Raw genomic sequence first — 18038 nt, forward strand, 5'->3', positions numbered from 1 at the left:
CCCCATCAGGACAGTGAGGCCAAGAACTAGGCTCTGCCCCTGAGTCAGGCTGCAAACTCATGGGCCCAGGAGCTCTGTCAGCTAGGCTCTCAGGAGCCTTGGCTCCCCAAAGGCTTTCCTCCAGGAAGCTGCACAGCAAAAGCTGAACACTAGGATCAGCTTACTCAAGACTTCAAATCTAAACTCAACCCTCTCAGTTAAGAAACTGCAAGAAGCCGGGCGGTGGTGGCGCACGCCTTTAATCCCAGCACTTGGGAGGCAGAGGCAGGCGGATCTCTGTGAGTTCGAGACCAGCCTGGTCTACAAGAGCTAGTTCCAGGACAGGCTCCAAAACCACAGAGAAACCCTGTCTCGAAAAACCAAAAAAGAAAAAAGAAAAGAAACTGCAAGAAGCCAGATGGTGGCGGTGCACCTTGTATCCCAGAACTCAGGAGGCACAGGCAGGCCGATCTCTGTGAGTTCGAGGTCAGGCTGGTCTACAGAGTGGATTCCAGGACAGGTACCAAAGCTACACAGAGAAACCCTGTTTTGAAAAACAAAAACAAGGGCTGGAGAAATGGCTCAGCGGTTAAGAGCACTGGCTGCTCTTCCAGAGGTCATGAGTTCAATTCCCAGCAACCACATGGTGGCTCACAACCATCGGAAATGAGATCTGGCTCCCTCTTCCGGCATGTGGGCATACATGAAGGCAGAATGTTGTATACATAATAAATAAATAAATCTTTAAAAAAAAAGAAAAAAGAAAAACAAAAAAAGAAGAAAGAAAGAAAGAGAGAGAGAGAGAGAGAGAGAGAGAGAGAGAGAGAGAGAGAGAGAAGCTGCAAGAGCTGGAGGAATGGTAGCACAGTGGTCAAGAGCACTGGCTGTTCCTGCAGAGGTTCCAGGCTTGGTTCTTAGCACCTCCATGGCAGCTACAATACTCTATAGCTCCAATTCCAGGGGATCTGAAATTATCTTTTGACTTCCACAGGCACCAGGCACACAAGTGGTGCACAAACATTCATGAAGCCAAAATACTCATACGTATAAGATAAAAATAAAAAATAAAGCAAGAAACTGCAAGGAAAGCCAGTTGAAAGAAGGCCAGACATCTTTCTGCCTTCCGTCCAGACAGAACCCCTGGGGTAGGCACAGAGGTGCCCTTCCATGCTTTTGTGGGTCATGCAGGCGATTCCAAACTGAATCATGTGGTCATGCCCACTTCACCTCACGTTTAAAAGTGTTCAAGGAGGCAGCAAGCCACAAGGGAGAAATCACCAATGAGAACCAAGAAGATGGCCAAAGGGTTACAACCCCTCCCCGCATGGGCGCTGCCCTGTGACCCGCCCACTGTGGTGTCTGTACCGGTTAAGACTGTGAGGCTTCCTGGATTTTCTGCAATGAGACAGTAAATAGAGACCCAGGAGTAAAAGATGCTGACCTGAACACCTTGAGAAGGTCTGGGCCTGTTTCTCCGTGTAGGGAGGGACTCCAGACCTTAGGCTGTGATGACTGTCTGGGTCTTAGTTTTTGCAGCAGCCCCAGGAGAAATGACTATCAAGAAAAAGGAAATGGCTACAGTTTAGACTTCCCTGGAATGGCCACGGGGAAACTGTCATGCTAAGGTTCCCGAGACCTCTGTAAGGTGGAGAAGTGGCAAGAGTGAATGCCCAGAACAGTGAGGGTCACACAGACTTGTTGACATCAGTCAACTTTTCCCTCAGCCTCAGTAGAAGCGAGGACCAAAGTGCTGAGAAAAAGGGCATGTGTTCTGGGAGCCAGCCCCACAGCTGACCTAACTGTCCCCTCCTCACAGCCACATCTGGGCACTGTGGAGCAAGCCGGCCAGGGCCTGTGGAGGGTGATTTCCTTGCAGTGTTTCTGTTGGGGTTTCTTCCAAGCACCAGCAGGAGCCCAGAAGAAGCCGATGTTCAGTCAGTGTTGGGCCCCAGAAGACAACAGGTACACGTTCTCTAAAGGATAGTGCCCATAGGTTTGATGACAAATGCAACCGAGTGGGGCATGACTCAGGGCTGTCGGGTGTGGCTGGCGCACGCTGTCTTACCTGCCACAGCCCCAGGCACATGGGCATGCCTGGCTTGGCATCTGCCTCCGGCTTCAGGGTGCACACTGACGTCTTGGATGGCATCTCCAGAATCTGAACCTGACAGTGAGAAAACAAGCTGATTTGGGCTGATGCCAAGCCGAGTCTATGCTATGCAAACAAGAGACGTTTAAGGCGATTAGCCAAGGCTGCTGTGAGTTTTTGTCTGCTCCTCTCCCTGTAGGGACCTGAGAGCAGAGCCTTCTAATTAGTTTCCACAGGCTAAAGGGCTTAGATGCTCCTGGGGTCCTTGCAAAACAAATGCTCACATCATTCCTGAATGACCAGCCCTTCACCAGCAAGCAGTTATGGCACACCTTGCCCCAGTTTGTCATTTGGGCAAAGCAGGCCTGGTTTACTTGGTCCTGCTTACTCTGGCCGTCCTCCCTCCTTCACTTGTCTCTCTTGCCTCAGAATCTGCAATGGCCTTCTTTGACCAATCGCAGGCTTATAAAATGATGCAAAATCTTGTGTGGAAGGCCTGGGACTCATCCACTACCCACTTAGGAAATTACCATGTTGCCAGAGCTAAGGCCAGCTCCACTGAATCCTGGTTTCCTGGCACCCAAGAACCTGACTTACCAACCTAGACTAACTAGATGCCAGGCCTTTCTGTGCCTGGGCTGAGATGGGCCTTATGGGCCAGCTTCCCATGTGGGTATGCAAATCCAAGTGGACTGCTTATATGCTGGCCAGCACCATCCACAAGGACCAGACTAAACTGGGTCCTCAGACATCCTGTATCTAAGGTGCTAACCTGGTACCCTCGTTCATTTGTGTCACCTCTCTGTGAGCTCAGCAGAACAGAAGGGCCCCACGTGACATGCTATATCCCAGTACAAACCAGATGTCTCCTATGCCTTTTATCCACCTGGGGCTCTACTGCACTTTTGTGCCTATTTGTACCTTCTGGTGTCATGTGAGCTGAGTGGATTCCGGAATCCTTGAGCTTCTCTAGGTACCAGCAAGAGAAATTCTCCATGGCAACTAGCAAGCGCATGAATACAAGCCTGCTTAGCATGCCCAAGTCTGCAAACACAAGGCATCAGCGCTCCAAAGGGATGGAGGGTATAAATTGGACAGAATATACCCAGGATGGCCAGGCTGGTACAATGTCCTTACCAACCTATGCCACAAACTTATCTGTCACAGTCCCAGAGATGATTCTATGTCAGTCACCTGGGCTGGGTCCAGGGCAGCTTTCAGGCAGTGCACAATGGCAAGCACACAACCTGGTCCTTCGGTTAGAGTCCTGCTGATACGCCCACTTCTGATAAATGGGGGCCAGGGTGTTCTCTGGCAGGGTAATCTCACCAGAGTCCCCACAGTGATTGGACTTCTAAAGGCCACCACTAGTAATGGTTCACAGCCCTGTCTCATCTGCTGCTGAGTCTTATAGCCCCTGCCCTTGCTCAGGCCTTTGGGAGACAGACCGAAGAACACTTGGCTGCCTGTGGGAGGTGATAAGGGAGAGACCTAGGCCCTGGATGTAGAGGGCAAGGCAACAGGATGGATGTCACAGCTCCAGGGACAGGTAAGCAGGACAGTGCCCAGAATATATGGTTCTAAGGAGGCAGAGAGGTTACTGTGAGCAGAGGGGCTGATGACTAGTCATACTACACAGCAGGCCACCCAAGGGCAGAGGAAGCGGAACCCACCAAGAGTGCCCACGACATGGGAAGGGGGTCTGTGTGGAGGAAGGCAGGACAGAGGAAAACGTAATAGGAGGTAGGACTGCCACAGGGGAAGCAGAGATAGAGTGTGACAGGGGCCAGCAAGTGCGCGTTAGGGAGAAAACAGGAGGGAGATCCTATCCACAGTCCTGTCTCCTCAGGCCCATGGTCCTCCACAGCCAGCAGCACTGAGCAGGCAGCTCCTGCTGGTGCTGGCAGATCAGGCCCGTGTACTGGGTTAGGCTTGGCTCCTGCCCAAGAAAAGTCATTTTGTCTCCAAGCAGATCTAGTTCATAAATAATGAGATAGTAACAGGCATTTATTTGTTCATGATTGCATTTAAATCACCAATTAGGAGCTACATATACTTTTCTTGCCAGTTTGCCAAAAACCTGTTAAAAGTTTTATTAATGTGAGGGGTGGGGGAGTTGTTTCCGCCTGTACAGCAGGCCAGGCAGTGCCAGGTCACCCCAAGCCACAGACCCACAAGATGCCACTCTGAGGGTTAAGAGAGCTCAGCTACTCTCAGGCTGCTGATGAGCACAGTCTTCCTCTGTGGAGGTCACAGGTTCCTGCACAGTTTTAACCAGCTTCCTGGCTCTAGCCCTCAGTGCAGGTGGTGCCGGATTTTCAAAACAGTTTTTATTACCTCTCTCTCTCTCTCTCTCTCTCTCTCTCTCTCTCTCTCTCTCTCTCTCTCTCTCTCTCTCTCTCTCTCTCTCTCCCTCCCTCCCTCCCTTCCTCCCTCCATCCCCCCTCTCCCTCTGTGTATGTGTACAGCTTTTATGACACAGATCTCTCACTATGTGCAGTCTGGAATTTCTGTCAGGCCAGGCAGCAAGCACCTTTACCACTGAGCCATCTGAACAGCCGGACGTTGTATTTTCAGAAGCTACCAGCATATCCTGAGCAAATGGTTGTTTTCCAGTCTGCCAGGAATCCGCCTAAACTGGGCCCTGGAAAAGCATAGCTGGCTTAGGCCCAAACAATGCCTGAGAGCTTCCACCCCTCGCGGCCGTCTGGGTGGCCACACTTGCCCAAACTTAGCATTTTTCCTTCTGGAAACAAAAGTTGGCAGTGGGTGCCAGATGGAAAGCTCCAGTGTCTGTAGGAGGCTCCACGCTCAGGAAGGCTAGGCACTGCTCTTCTGGCTCCCAGAGGCCTGGAGAATCAGGCTAGGCAAGGTAGCTGCCCTGGGTCTGAACCTGGGAATCTGCTTTTCTGATGTAGGATGGATGCTGAGCTTTCTACACTCTCAATGCATATCCCAGATTGGGATCCTAGACAGTCCTAAGTTCACCAATAACTCCCACCTGAGGCCCCTTACACTCCAGCCTCTCCCTGCGGCCATAATGGGGTCTTCCTGAGTTCTCAGGTAGGGACAGTCCTTGTCATGGCCTGTGGGCTCTGCAGATTTTGTATCTGTGACTTCTGCCTCCTCATGCACCATCACTTCCAGAATGTACATGTACTGAGTTGAAGCACAGTCCTCACCTTTTGGCTGCTCATCACTGGCCATGCCTTGTACCCATAGCTCTGCACACAGGGTGATGGCACTTCTATAGGAAGAAGCCTGAGACAGGGCTAGTTTACTCTCACAGCAAGCAGAGGGTTCTGGTTTTGGATCCATCTCCTGGGACTCCCTGTTGCTCAAGCCTCACTGCTGCTGGGTTGCCATTTTCAAATGTCTTTTTCCCCTGTTCCTTTCCTTTTTGTCAGTTTATGGAACAGCTTGTTTCACAGAAGCCTCGGGTGCCCAGGAGTTCCTCTGAACCTCTTCTTACCTCCAGACTTGTTCTCATTCTGGCTTTTGAAATGTAGGCTTTATCCTCCCTTCCCTGGCCACTCCCATGCTCATGCAGCCTCCAGAACCTGCATTTTCACGAGCTCCACCCGTGTGTGTATTCTCCTGTTGCTTCACTGTACTGGTTGGTGTCTCTGCTGCCTCTTCCAACAGGCTAGCAGTGCATCCAGGCCCCCAATTTCTGGAGGTCCCTCTCTGTATACAACCATGTATGTACATGAATATGTAAACAGACATGCTTGCTTGTGTATGTGTGTGGACAAACACTCAGGTCTAGACAGCATTATGCTGAGTACCAAGGTCTGCCTGAGCCCTTCCTGATTCTCACCATTGCCCTGGAAGGCTAAGAGCTCACAGGTGACCAGGCTGGACATCAGCCTGAGGCTGCTGGAGCTGTAGTGAAGCAGGTAAGTTGCAGACCTGACAAGAGTCCTATGGCCCTCCTTGCTGGGAAAGGACAAGTGTGTCTGGTTAAGACAAACCCAGTGTCATTAGTGCATGAGGGCTGGTCCTTACCTCACTGTTGCCCTTCCCAGGCACAGCAAGCATCCAACAATGCTGTCCCCTGGCCAGGATAGAGCTCTTGCAGAAGCCCACACTGTCCAACTGAACTTCATCCAGGATGGTATTCCTGCCCTCTGCCAAGTCCCACAGGCACAGCCGCAGGTCCCGGCCCTGGCTGATGAAACAAGGGGAGGGGGTCTATGAGACGCTGTGAGCATTATGTACCCACTTGAACTGGTATCTGGCCTACAGCCCTTCCAAAGAAGGCCAGGTAAGCTTTGCACCATCCAGCCTCAGTTGAAGAGGACTTCTCCCTCAGGGTTCACAGCGGAGTTGGCACTGAGGCCAAGATAATTCAGTAGACTAAGACTATGGACACATGCATGCACCTATGACCAGCCTCCTGCCGTTCAGTGCTACTGAAGTATATCTGCACCCCTTTCTTCTCTGTAAAGTGCCTTTAAGGACTCAGAAATCTCACTTGGGTCTCTTCCAAAGTGCATTTGAGACCTACATTCACTCAAAATGCCATGCAAGCATGTTGAGAGCAGCTCCAGGCGTCACCACCAGAGCTGGAAAAAATCCAGCTGCTCTGCAGCAAAAGAATGGCCAAGTATGCTGTGCCACAGAGTGCCATTCAGCAAGGGACAGCGCCAACTGCTGACACATGCAACAGTTGGAAGGCAGCTGAGCCACGATTTGTTAAGTGAAAGAAGCCAGATCTGAAGTTCTGTAGCGTGTAACTACAATCCTGTGACATTCTAGAGAAGGAGTAGGCACAGGGATGGAGAACCATGAGAGAACTGACCACAGCGGGTAGCTCTTGAGGAAATGGCCACATGGCCACAGACCATGTGCACAATGAAAACAGCCCAGCCAGCTGAGCAACAGCCTGTGAAGGACTGCACTGTGACTATGTGGATAACAGGGTGCTGGTTAGGAAGACCAAACAGAGGCTGACCTGAGGCACACAGAGAGGTGCTGACTGAAGCCTACATGGTTAAAGATTCACATAACTGTAAAAACAGTGGCCCTGAGCAGGCCGGGATCCTTACAGGCACTGGCTCTCCCTCTCTGGCTGAGCAAATATTGGAGCAGTAGTGGATGTAGGGACGTGGTTCCTTTCCAAAGAGCTGTGGTACAGCTGGTGAGCATATAGAACTGTGGGTCATATCAGAACCTGGAGCGTGAAGATGTGTGTGGCCAGACACATACAGATAGGACACACAGCTGAACACAGGTGAGTGGGACAGGATGGACATGCAGGTTCAAGTCTCTGTCCCTGTGCCACCCATGGATAGCCCAGTGCTAAAACTCATCAGTTTTCTAAGCACAACAGCCAGGTTTCTGGAGAGACGTTGATTCTACAGCTGGAGTAAGGGAAAGCCAAGATGGGGTTCAAGTGTCTTGCAGCGTGGGGAAAGAAGGCAGCATTAACAAATAAACAAAAGATGCTATTGGCAGCGAGCCCTTTAAGAAAGGGGAAGCAGGGACAGCTCTTCCATTCTGACTAAAGCAGTATTCTACCAACAGAGTGAGCAGGTATAAGGGAGACAGAGTTCCATGAGAATACACCAGACAGAACTACTTCAGGCAGAAGCCACTGCAGGAAGCTACCAACAGTGGGAAAAAACAGGTATTAACACAGACTCAGAGTGTCCCCAGAATGTTCTAGGGCCTGTGCTGGCTTTAACTGACCTACATATTCTTGGGACCCCCCCCCCACGACCTGCTTCTCAGGGACCTAGGAAATACTATGGGCTGAGGCCTCTTTTCTTTTCCTTTTTTTTGGTGGGAGGGTAGGTGGTATTTTGAGACAAGGTCTCTCTATATAGTTCTTGGCTGTCCTGAAGTTCACAGAGATCCTTGGGCCTCTGCCTCTGAGTACTGGGATAAAAGTTTCCTGCTTCCCCACTTTTTTTTTTTTTTTTGTTTTTTCGAGGCAGGGTTTCTCTGTGGTTTTGGAGCCTGTCCTGGAACTAGCTCTTGTAGACCAGGCTGGTCTCGAACTCACAGAGATCCGCCTGCCTCTGCCTCCCGAGTGCTGGGATTAAAGGCGTGCGCCACCACCGCCCGGCATGCTTCCCCACTTTTTAAAGGGCTCATTGCCAACAGCATCTTCTGTTTCATTTGTCTGCTAAGGCCATCAGGCCCTGCACAAGAACCTCCTTCTAAAACACAAGGGACTGCAAGTGCTCAGGTATTTTCAGAGCTTGGAATATTTGTTAAACTTCATCAGTTAACCCCGCCCCCCCAGTTTGAAAACAGGAACTAGGAAAAGCTCTGAAATCTGAAACTTTTTGAGAGTTGACATGACACTCTACAACTTTCAGATTTTTATTCAGGGAGTACTGGCACATGGTTTTAATCCCAGCACGGAGGAGGCAGGTTTCTGTGAGTTCAGGTTCAGCCTGGTCTACAATGTAAGGTGTTCCAGGTTAGCCAGAACTATATAGTGAGACCCTGTCTCAAAAACCAACAAGAAACAAGCTTTCATATTAGGGAAATTAAACTTCTTGAATGCTGATAATGGGTCCAGCAGACACCACCCACCTATGTGACCAAGGCCAGTCTCACTTGCCAAGGAGACAGAGACTCATGCACCCCCAACACCACAAGGCTGGCAGTCACCACACTGGGGTTGCTCCCAAACCCAGGGCCTCAGTCTTATCCTGAACCTAGGAGCATTCTACCGAGCCCTTGAAAAGTACCGAGATCATGAGAAACGCAGACCAGGGAACTGATCCCAGGGCCCACATGTAGCTGCTAGCATTTGCTTCCTGTCTGTGACCTTGGACACTGATGTCAACAGAGCCCAGCAGGAGGGGAAGCACAGAAAGGATGATGGGCAACGGGCGTTGCCTGCACCCCACCTTAGCAGCACACTCCAGAGGGACTGCAGGTCTAAAAGAAGCAATAGTGGGCTCTGGAGACAGGCCAAGGATGTCCATGTCTTAGCGCAGTCTCCTCCATGAGACCCAGGAGCCCGACCACATGGGGACAGTCTGGCCAACGTGACTCCATTACCACGAAGTCACCCCTAAGAAAGTATAAACATATGTCACCCTGTTGCAGAGATAATCTTTGATAGAAGAATAATGATGCCATCTAAAATATAAAAAGGACTTCACATAGCAATAAGAAAGATGCAGTCAGTTCAGTAGAAAAATTGGCAGAAACCAGTGGTATATCCCAAACTGGCCTCAAACTCACAGCAATCCTGTCCGGTTCCCTGAGCATTGGGACCACAGGTGTGTATTAAATACCTGGCAGTCTTTTGCTTTGTTTTCCTAACCTAAAGTTAGGAAAAACTCATAAAACCATTCTGCTCTTTTTTAAGACACACAGCAAGCCAGCCTAGCAGCCCTGGGCTGCTGCCGCCTGCACAGCGGGCGGTGCTGCGGTGATGTACTTGACTGGGCAGTGGTTACTCAGGTGCTAAAGGGTCTGCGTGCTCCTGCACTAGCCTGGAAAGAAGTGGCTTCATAATGAAGAAGGTAAAGAAATGCTAGCTGGTGCAGCTCTTGTGGTCCAGGTGCAAGTAGGGCTGGGGGTCCTTCAGCCCTGCTAGATATGAAAGCACACAACCCCTTCCAGGGCCTCTTGGAGAAACCTGGACCCAAACACAGCTGAGGCCAGGCAGTCTTGGTGGGCCGTGGCCTCCAGTGCAGTGCAAATGCACCTGGCCATTCCACACCTGCAGCCCCCACTATAGGCCTCCTGACCCTCAGTGGGGACTGCAGGTGGGGCTGAAGCACCATCACCTGGCTGGGAGGTAGGGTGTTTATATATGTGCCAGTCCCAGGCTACCCTTCATGCCTTGTAAGCCACTTGGCTTGGTCCTAGCCCTAAGACCAAGGCCACCCAAGTGTCTGGGCCCTGGGTGAGCAGCAACTCCTCAGGGCTGAACTTTCAGCTCTTTTGAGCCTGGGTTCTGCTTTATTCATCCCTGTCCCTTTAGCACATGGTACGGTTACCTCTGCCCACTTCTAAGTCACAGTCCAGGGCCTTTCTATCAGCTGCCTTCTGTCTGGTGTCAGCTACCTCAGATGACACCTCCAGAGAACCCCAGGGAAGAAGATGGTCCTGCCTGAGAGAAATCGGAGCTGTCTATTCCCAAAAGGCTGGAGCTTGCCCCACATTCTCTGTAAACTACAGCCAAGCTGGCAGGATGCCCCTAACACCTTTGGTTCATTGCTATTCTGCTCTAGCTAAAGGCAATCACAGGGGCCTGTCAAAAGAGTTCCCAGCAGAGGTCCCCTGCTGCTCCCTTGTGCTGCTGTGACCCACCTGAGGAGCTGGTGCCCCTGGGGCAGTGTCTTCAGCCAGGTCACACCCTGGCCCCTGTGGCCATTCAGGGTGGCCACTGTTCTTCTGGTCTGCAGGCTCCAGATGTGCACCAGGCCACTCTGAGACCTGTTGGCGACAGGCAAGGCAGGGACAGGGTCTGCAGTCAGTAGACATCTTGAACTGCTCCAGACCAACACCACACACAGCCAGTGGAAGGCGATACACCAGCTGGAGGAGACTTGACTCCGAAATGAAGGTCAGCAGAGGTGGCTAGAGGGCCTGGGGTTGGGGTACTTTGCCAGAACTCAGTGGTGTGAGACAGAGGCAAGACTCTCGGCTCCTCCAAGGAGTTCCAGAGTGGACAGTGTTTCAGGCAAGCACAGGGCCTTCTGCTAGCACCTTAGGCAAGCACCATGCTCTGGGAAATCCAGTGCTGGACATCACTGTGGGCTTGGGGTAGGACCGCTGTTACTCACCCCGAGAAAAGGAGTGAGCTCCCCAGAGCTTGGGATGGTAGACCAAAATGCAGCGTGTTCACAGGTGACTGTGTCCCTCGGAGGACAAACGTGGGACCAGGCGGTGGTGGGGATAGGGCTGCCATGTGGTAGATGCAGTCCTGGGGTGCAAGGGAGAACATGTGAGTGACGGAGAGTTCTCTATTTCTTCAGAAGGCAGCTGGAAAGGGGCATCTAGAAAGCTGTTGGCTCCGTACTCAACTTCTGCCCCTTCTGGGGAAAGGATGCTGCTGTTCTCCATCAAACAGACAGGCTCTGTAGCTGACGAACAGCCAGCTCTTGGCATGGACCACACAGCTGCCAAAAGTGCAGCCTGTTGGGGGCTGCGGACTCCTGGCCCCTTGACTTTCTTTGCCTGCCTCAGACCCTTTGCCTGCTGGAGTGAACTGAGCAAAACAACTTGTTTACCTGTGCCTGCAACTGCTCTGAGCATGAGACCCTGATGGCAGGGGAGTGGGTTCTGGTGAGGCCTGCAGCTGAAAAATCCCGAGAGCTGGGGTGTGGTTCTCAGTTAAGGATCCCTATATAAGCTTCCCTGGAGCACAATAAACTTGGCACTCTTGTATCAAGAATGACCCGTGTCCCTGAATGTCTCTGTGTGTGTTTTTATGTTTCCAGCTTAGTTCCCGGCTCGCGTACCATCCCGTAGTGCAGGCACTACAGCAGCCCATCCTTGCCTCAACTGCCAACCTATCATAGTTCCTGCTCAGCACCTCCGGCACTCCCCATCCCTGAACCCCCATCTTATCTATCAGCTATGGTAATCACAAAGGTCCAAGCCTGCCCCTCCTTGGCAATCACATCCTGGGAGCCCAATATGGAGGTCTTGCTGCCTCTACAGTAGAGCACTTGCCTACCAAGCTCAAGGCCCTGGACTCCACTTCTGGCACCACAAAAAAAAGGAGTCTTTGCTTGGCCAAACTTGATTCGGGCTCCTGGACCTTCTTGTAGGCCCACGTGAACACTTTTAGCAAAAACTCAGTCAGTTTAGTGTCACCCACACCCATTATCTACGTGCTCTCGAAGCCATCTGCTTACCCTGGTCCGACGTCAGCCTGGATCCCCAGACTCCTGCCATGTCCTCCCCCATGTTGTGGAATATATCTGTGCTGTGTGAAGATGTGCTGCTGTGATTGGTCTAATAAAGAGTTGAATGGCCAATAGCTAGGCAGAGAGATTAGGAGGGACTTCTGGGGACAGAGAGGACTCTGGGAATAAGAAAGGTAGAGACTTCAGGAGACAAAACAGTCACAAGCCACATGGCAGAACACAGATGAATATAAATGAGTTAATTTAAGAGCTAGTTAGGAACAAGCCTAAGCTATAGGCTGAGCTTTCATAAATAGTTAAGTTTCTGTCATTATTTGGGAATTGGCAGGACAGAGAAACACTTCCACCTGACCCCTGCTATAAACCCTGACTTGTCACACTTTTCAGAGTTAGACCTAATCTCCTTTTCCCACGAGAGCCCATGTCCTTGTCCCTATGGTGGTCCACGAGTCAGGTGGTCAAGACTGACCCTGCATACTCACAGGCACTCATCCTGACACCCACAGGACTGATCTACCAGCAGGCCTCACTGCTGTGCCTCCCCTGGGCGCCCTCCACTTTGTAGCCCCTTTTCTTTCCTCCCTAAAGTAGAGTAATGACATGCCTGGAGGACGAATACCATTCCTGCCCCAGCGCCAGCCCTGTGCCCAGCGCCAGCACCTGCTCAGCAGACACGTGCTTACAAATGAGAGCTGTGAGGGGTCCTGAGAGTGCTACAAGCAGCCCTACTGGATCCTGGCCCGAACTACCGAAACTTTTAATTATTTTTGTTCATTTGTTTTTGAGACAGGGTTTCTCTGTGTAGCCCTGGCTGTCCGGGAACTTTCTCTGTAGACTAGGCTGGCCTCGAACTCAAGAGATCCACCTGCTCAGAGTGCTAGGATTAAAGGTGTGCACCACCATTACCAGGCCAGAACTCCTAATTATAACCACTCTGTGAATGGCATACTCTTTAATTTTGAGAAACTAAGGCAGGAAATGATTGAGTGAACTGCCCCAGATTCCTGGGAATGGACCTGAAATGCTCTCAAGGCATGTGCCACCAAGTGGCAGAGCAGCCAGGAAGGGTACATGTGAAAGGGCAGGACAAAGTCATCTGTCACACTCACAGAACTGCTGTCTCAGCAGACCACGCCTCAAAGCACAGGACTTGTATTCAAGACCTCCTAGGGTCTACCTTGCAAAGAAGAAATTTCCCCCTGGACCACACATTCAGTCTTCTGTAGTCTATTCCCTCACGGTACCCCAGTACCTCAGCTGACCGCTCTTCAGAGGCAGGGGTGGCCCCAAGGCCACAAGCTGCGATGAAGGTAGAGGAGAAAAGGTCAGAGGCAGACAGCAGGGGGCTGCAGGTTGTTTCAGGCGTCTTTCCACTGGGCCAAGACACATCCTACTCTACTTACATGCAGCCTGCACAGCAGGGAGAGGCAGGTCTGCCTGACTTGGGTGGCAGCTGCAGCCATCCAAAGAACATGGCAAGGAAAAGAACGGAGCAAGAGCTGGGCAGGATTCTTCCAGAGTGGAGACTGGGCTTTAAGGCTAGCGTGGAATGTAGGAAGAGGGACTACAGGCTGGGGCCACACACAGCGACAAGCAGTAAAGAGGCCAGGGGTGCAAAGGCTTCTGTAGCAGGCAGCCTCTCCAGGACAACCCTATCAAGCCCATCTCCGCCAGCACGCCCCAGTGCCATACCCACACTATCCTACGCCCTCCCTTTTCCTCTGTTACAGGAAAGGCAGGTATGGGCTCTGATCCATACCACAGTGGAAGACATACAGCAACCAGAGCCAGGCTCCTAGGAGACCACCAGGCCCTATATGGAAGGTAGACAAGGATGGGGGAAGACCAGGGAGGTCTGTACCCATGCCAGACACATATCTCGTCCTACTGACCTGATGCAGGTCCCACCAGGTCAAGCCTTTTCTAGGCTAACTCTATGCTTGGACCCCGATTCCCTCAAGGGCTTTCAAAGAAAACAAGGTCACCATGCAGGTACAAACTGCCAAGTCCCCTCTTTTCTGTTTTTTTGGTCTTTTTTGGTGGGGGGAATAGGGAAGGAGCTTTAGCTATATAAAACTTATCATTTGCTAAATGCTAACTCTTCACAATGTGTACAGAGAAGGCACGACCTACACTGTTCACAGACACACGCCCCTGAAAAGATCATAAATGCTAGAACTGACTCGAGCAGGTAGTCCAAACAACAGGTTCAGGGGGCAGCTGTGGGCCCTCCAAAGCCCAGCTGTGTTCTCGCCAGATACAGGTCCACACACACTGTAGCATGTTATACACACAGATGCTCACACTTATACATGCATACATCAACACACACACACACACACACAGATGCAGCCCCTTCAGATGTATTCCACACACAAGGGCATACAGACCCTCAGGTACACCCCAGAACACATGTGTACACTTGTGCTCACATGCACACTCATGTACATACATGTGTAAGAGTTCTCACACACATGACCCTGGGCATTGCCAGCCGAAGCTCGGCCCACACTTGCCGCCTGCCTGCGGCATGGTGGGAGTTTCCAGAGCCTCCCAGCAGAAGGCTCATTGTGAGGTGATGAAATCAAGGGCTCCTCTATTGTCTCCCCAGAAATGCAGGGAACAAACCCGTCACGTCACGCTGTTACAACAGCCGAAAAGTTCAGGCCAAAATGATGCATCAACAATTAAGGGCTCCATCATTTCAGGCAATTAAAATAAATGCTTTATTTGAAAACTAATTAATTCTACCTACATATTTTTCCTATGACAATATCTTATGGTTACTTGATTTATGACACCTAATTATTCTTTATTAATCTAATTGAGAATAATTGTATAATCCTATCTCTCCTGGCCCCTGGCCCCTGGCCACCCTGGGTGGAGGCCGCAGACCTTGTGCATGGCCCATGCAGTGCTGCTGCGTGGTGCTGAGGTTCTACTTCCCGTCTCTTGCAAACGATCAGAAAACAATGCATAGCACACTTTGGTTCTGCCTGCTCTTCAAGATGTCAAAGCGAGACAGATTATCTAAAAAATTTCCAGGAGAGACACATCCAGACATGGGACACTACACAAGAAATTTAGCTTAGGCTTGTGAAAATGAACAAGCTCAAGAGAAACTACAGACTTAAAGCGATATCAAAACCAGCTGGGCAGCTCTCAGGAGGAAGAGGTAGGCAGGTCTCTGAATTCAATGCCAGCCTGGTCTACAAAGTGAGTTCCAGGACAGCCACGGCTACAGAGAGAAACCCTGGAGGGAGGGGGGAAGGGAGGGGGAAGGGAGGAATGGAAGGAAGCTTTGTACACAAACTCTGCCCATTCCCACTCTCTTTTTCCCACTGCTCCTCTGAGGCAGACAGGCTGTTTCGTTTAGTTTTGTTTTTGTGCCTCTCTCTCTTCCTCCCTCCCTCCCTCAATCCCTCTCCCTCTCTCTCTCCTCTTCTGCTTCTCCTGTCCCCAGAGGCCTGTGTCCCTCCTTTTTCCATTCCCTCTCTCCAAATAAAAACCTTCTTTGTGAGCACAGTCTGTTTCTCACAACTCAGATACTAGATATTAAATTAGATACTGGATCAAAACAGAGAGGATTAGGATGGGCCTTTGATGGCACATACCTTTAATCCCATCTTGTAGGAGGCAGAAGCAGGTAGGTCTCTATAAGTTTCAGGATAGCCTAGTCTAATCAGAGTTCCAGGCTAGACAGATAGACTTATTGAGATACCTTGTCTCAAAAATGGCGGGGAGGAGGCTAGGATCAGAAGGACAGCTTAGTGGATAAAGGTACTCTGGCAACCTGAGTTTAGCACCAGAACCCACATGGTAAAAGAAGAAAACTCTACAAGCTATTCTCCCACCCTCCTATGCATGCTGTGACATTCCCCATATCATGCATATACATACAAATAATAAATAAATAAAAATCAAAGGGAGGGCCTTGAAGGATATTTGGGGGACAGCTGATTTTGGAGATATATGAGAAACTCTGGGTATGGACAATAGATCATATGGCATTATTATTATTTCTGTTATGTATTTGTATTAGATTTAATTTTTTTATGTTCAGAGATGTTTTGCCCGCATGTATGTCTATGCACCATATGCATGTCTGTTACCTGCAGAAGTCGAAGAGGGCATTAAATTCCTGGATCTGGAGTTATGGATGGCTCTGAGCCACCATGTGGGTACTGGGAATTGAACATGGGTTCTCTGCAACAAAAAGTGATCTCAACCACTGAGCCATCTCTCCAGGCGTTAGTTTTTTTGTTTGGTATTTTTTCCTGTTTTTTTTTTTGTTGTTGTTCTTGTTTGTTTTTTGCTTTTTTCCCCCCCAAGACAGGGTATCCTGTAGATTTGGAGCCTATCCTGGAGCTCATTCTGTAGAGCAGGCTGGCCTCCAACTCAGAAATCCACCTGCCTCTGCCTCCTTAGTGCTGGGATTAAAGGCGTGCACCATCACTGCCCAGCCTTTTGTTGTTCTTGGTCTTGTTTGCGTTTTGTTTTGTTTTTTAATTTGGTGATAAACCAGGAAACAACTGCGAACATCATGACAGATTAACAGAAAGTCAACATAAAACCGGAAAGACAAAATACTGAAACAAAGCATCAGAAGTTGGGTAGTGGTGGCGCACACCTTTAATCCCAGCACTTGGGAGGCAGAGACAGGGGGATCTCTGTGAGTTAGAGGCCAGCCTGGTCTACAAGAGATAGGACTGTTACACAGAGAAATCTTGTCTAGACAAAAATAAAAACAAAATCAATCAAACAAAAAAGCATCAGAAAAGCAGAAACACTGGGACAATAAAGTTTAAGAAATAAGTGAGAGGAGAAGAGATCAGAGGGAAAAAAGCACTTAAATAATGACTGAAAGTTTGGGAAAGACGAGCATTCAAAGAGGACAAAGCAAACTCAAGTCATTGATGAATACATCATGATTAAATTCTGAAAGGTGGCAGAACACAGCAAGGGAGCCAGGTCAACTGATCTGATGGGGTTTCTCTCTCAAGGACATACTTATTAAAGCTCAGTCCCCACACAGCTAAGGAACCTTCGTATGGTGGCACCTACTTACAACAATTCACACTCACTGTTGAGGGGCTCTGCCCTCAGGAGGGAATACTAGCCTCCAGGACTTGGGTGTGAACTGAAGGAGAGAATCAGGTTCCTGAGCTGCTCTCTGGATCCCTGTCTGTGATGGGCTCATTCCCTCTTGCATACATATACACTATGACGCCATCTCCTCTGGCTCTTTACCAGAGGCCGCCACTGGGGCTGCCCACTGAGGGACTTTCATTCCTCCAAACTGTGTGCTAAGCAGCCCTTTTGTTCTAGGTTAGCATCCCGCAAGCACTCCACTGTGGTAACAAACAGAGAACAAGCATCCTTGCTAAGCCAGGCCTTCTTGCACTTCTATTTACTGTAGCATGAATCCATGAGAGTCTGGTAAAGGTTCTATTAGAAATGGGTTAAGTTTTATGTGGAGTTAGCCAATAAGAAGCCTGAGCCATCGGCCAAACAATTATAAGTAATATTAAGCCTCCGAATTATTATTTTATAAGTGGCTGCAGGGACCGGTTGGCAGGAGAGAAACCGGTCCAGCAGGACCAGGTGGGACAGAGAAAAGTCTCCAGCTACAACTTACAAACTCTTTACACCGGAGAAAATTTTGCACAGCCTTGGGTCTATAAATACAAACAACGGATTTACTGATAGTAAGTTATAAATTTATTCTGAAACAATTTTTGGATATACATACACTTATTAAAGATAAAAAGCAAGATTATAAGCTAATGAGATGAATGCACTTATTTTTATATAAAAAGTTAAATCCTGTCTGAATATTTAATACTGCAAGATATAAGAAATCTTTAATGTTTTCAGGGCTGAAAGAGAATTTGATTTTATTACTGTTGACTTTGAGAACATGACTTTCCATTAATATATAACAAAATGGCAGAATAATGTTTAGGTTTATTTCAAAAATTGTTGGAGCTGGTCAGTGGTGACTCATGCCTTTAATCCCAGGACTGAAGAGGCAAAGGCTGACGGATCTCTGAGTTCAAGGCCAGCCTGGTCTACAGAGCGAGTTCCATGATAGCCAAGGCTACACAGAGAAACCCTGA

The 18038-nt window shown here is 49.7% G+C and overlaps 1 protein-coding gene across 2 annotated transcripts in view; it reads right to left on the reverse strand.

Annotated features, from left to right (window-relative positions):
- Gnb1l (G protein subunit beta 1 like) overlaps positions 1 to 18038 on the reverse strand; it is an 80835-nt gene that overhangs the window by 19341 nt on the left and 43456 nt on the right. The window contains exons 1-5 of one of the 2 annotated variants that reach the window (XM_057764784.1): positions 13097 to 13116; positions 10831 to 10970; positions 10355 to 10480; positions 6077 to 6239; positions 2045 to 2143 (exon numbers count right to left, since the gene is read on the reverse strand). In XM_057764784.1, the coding sequence (XP_057620767.1) occupies positions 2045 to 2143; positions 6077 to 6239; positions 10355 to 10480; positions 10831 to 10955 (513 nt within the window). In that variant the 5' untranslated portion in view covers positions 10956 to 10970; positions 13097 to 13116. Of the gene's footprint in view, positions 1 to 2044; positions 2144 to 6076; positions 6240 to 10354; positions 10481 to 10830; positions 10971 to 13096; positions 13117 to 18038 lie in introns of those variants that run through there. The other variant, XM_057764783.1, reaches the window with a different exon arrangement.

This window comes from Chionomys nivalis, chromosome 3 (assembly GCF_950005125.1).
Source record: "Chionomys nivalis chromosome 3, mChiNiv1.1, whole genome shotgun sequence".
In the NCBI taxonomy this organism is placed as follows: domain Eukaryota; kingdom Metazoa; phylum Chordata; class Mammalia; order Rodentia; family Cricetidae; genus Chionomys; species Chionomys nivalis.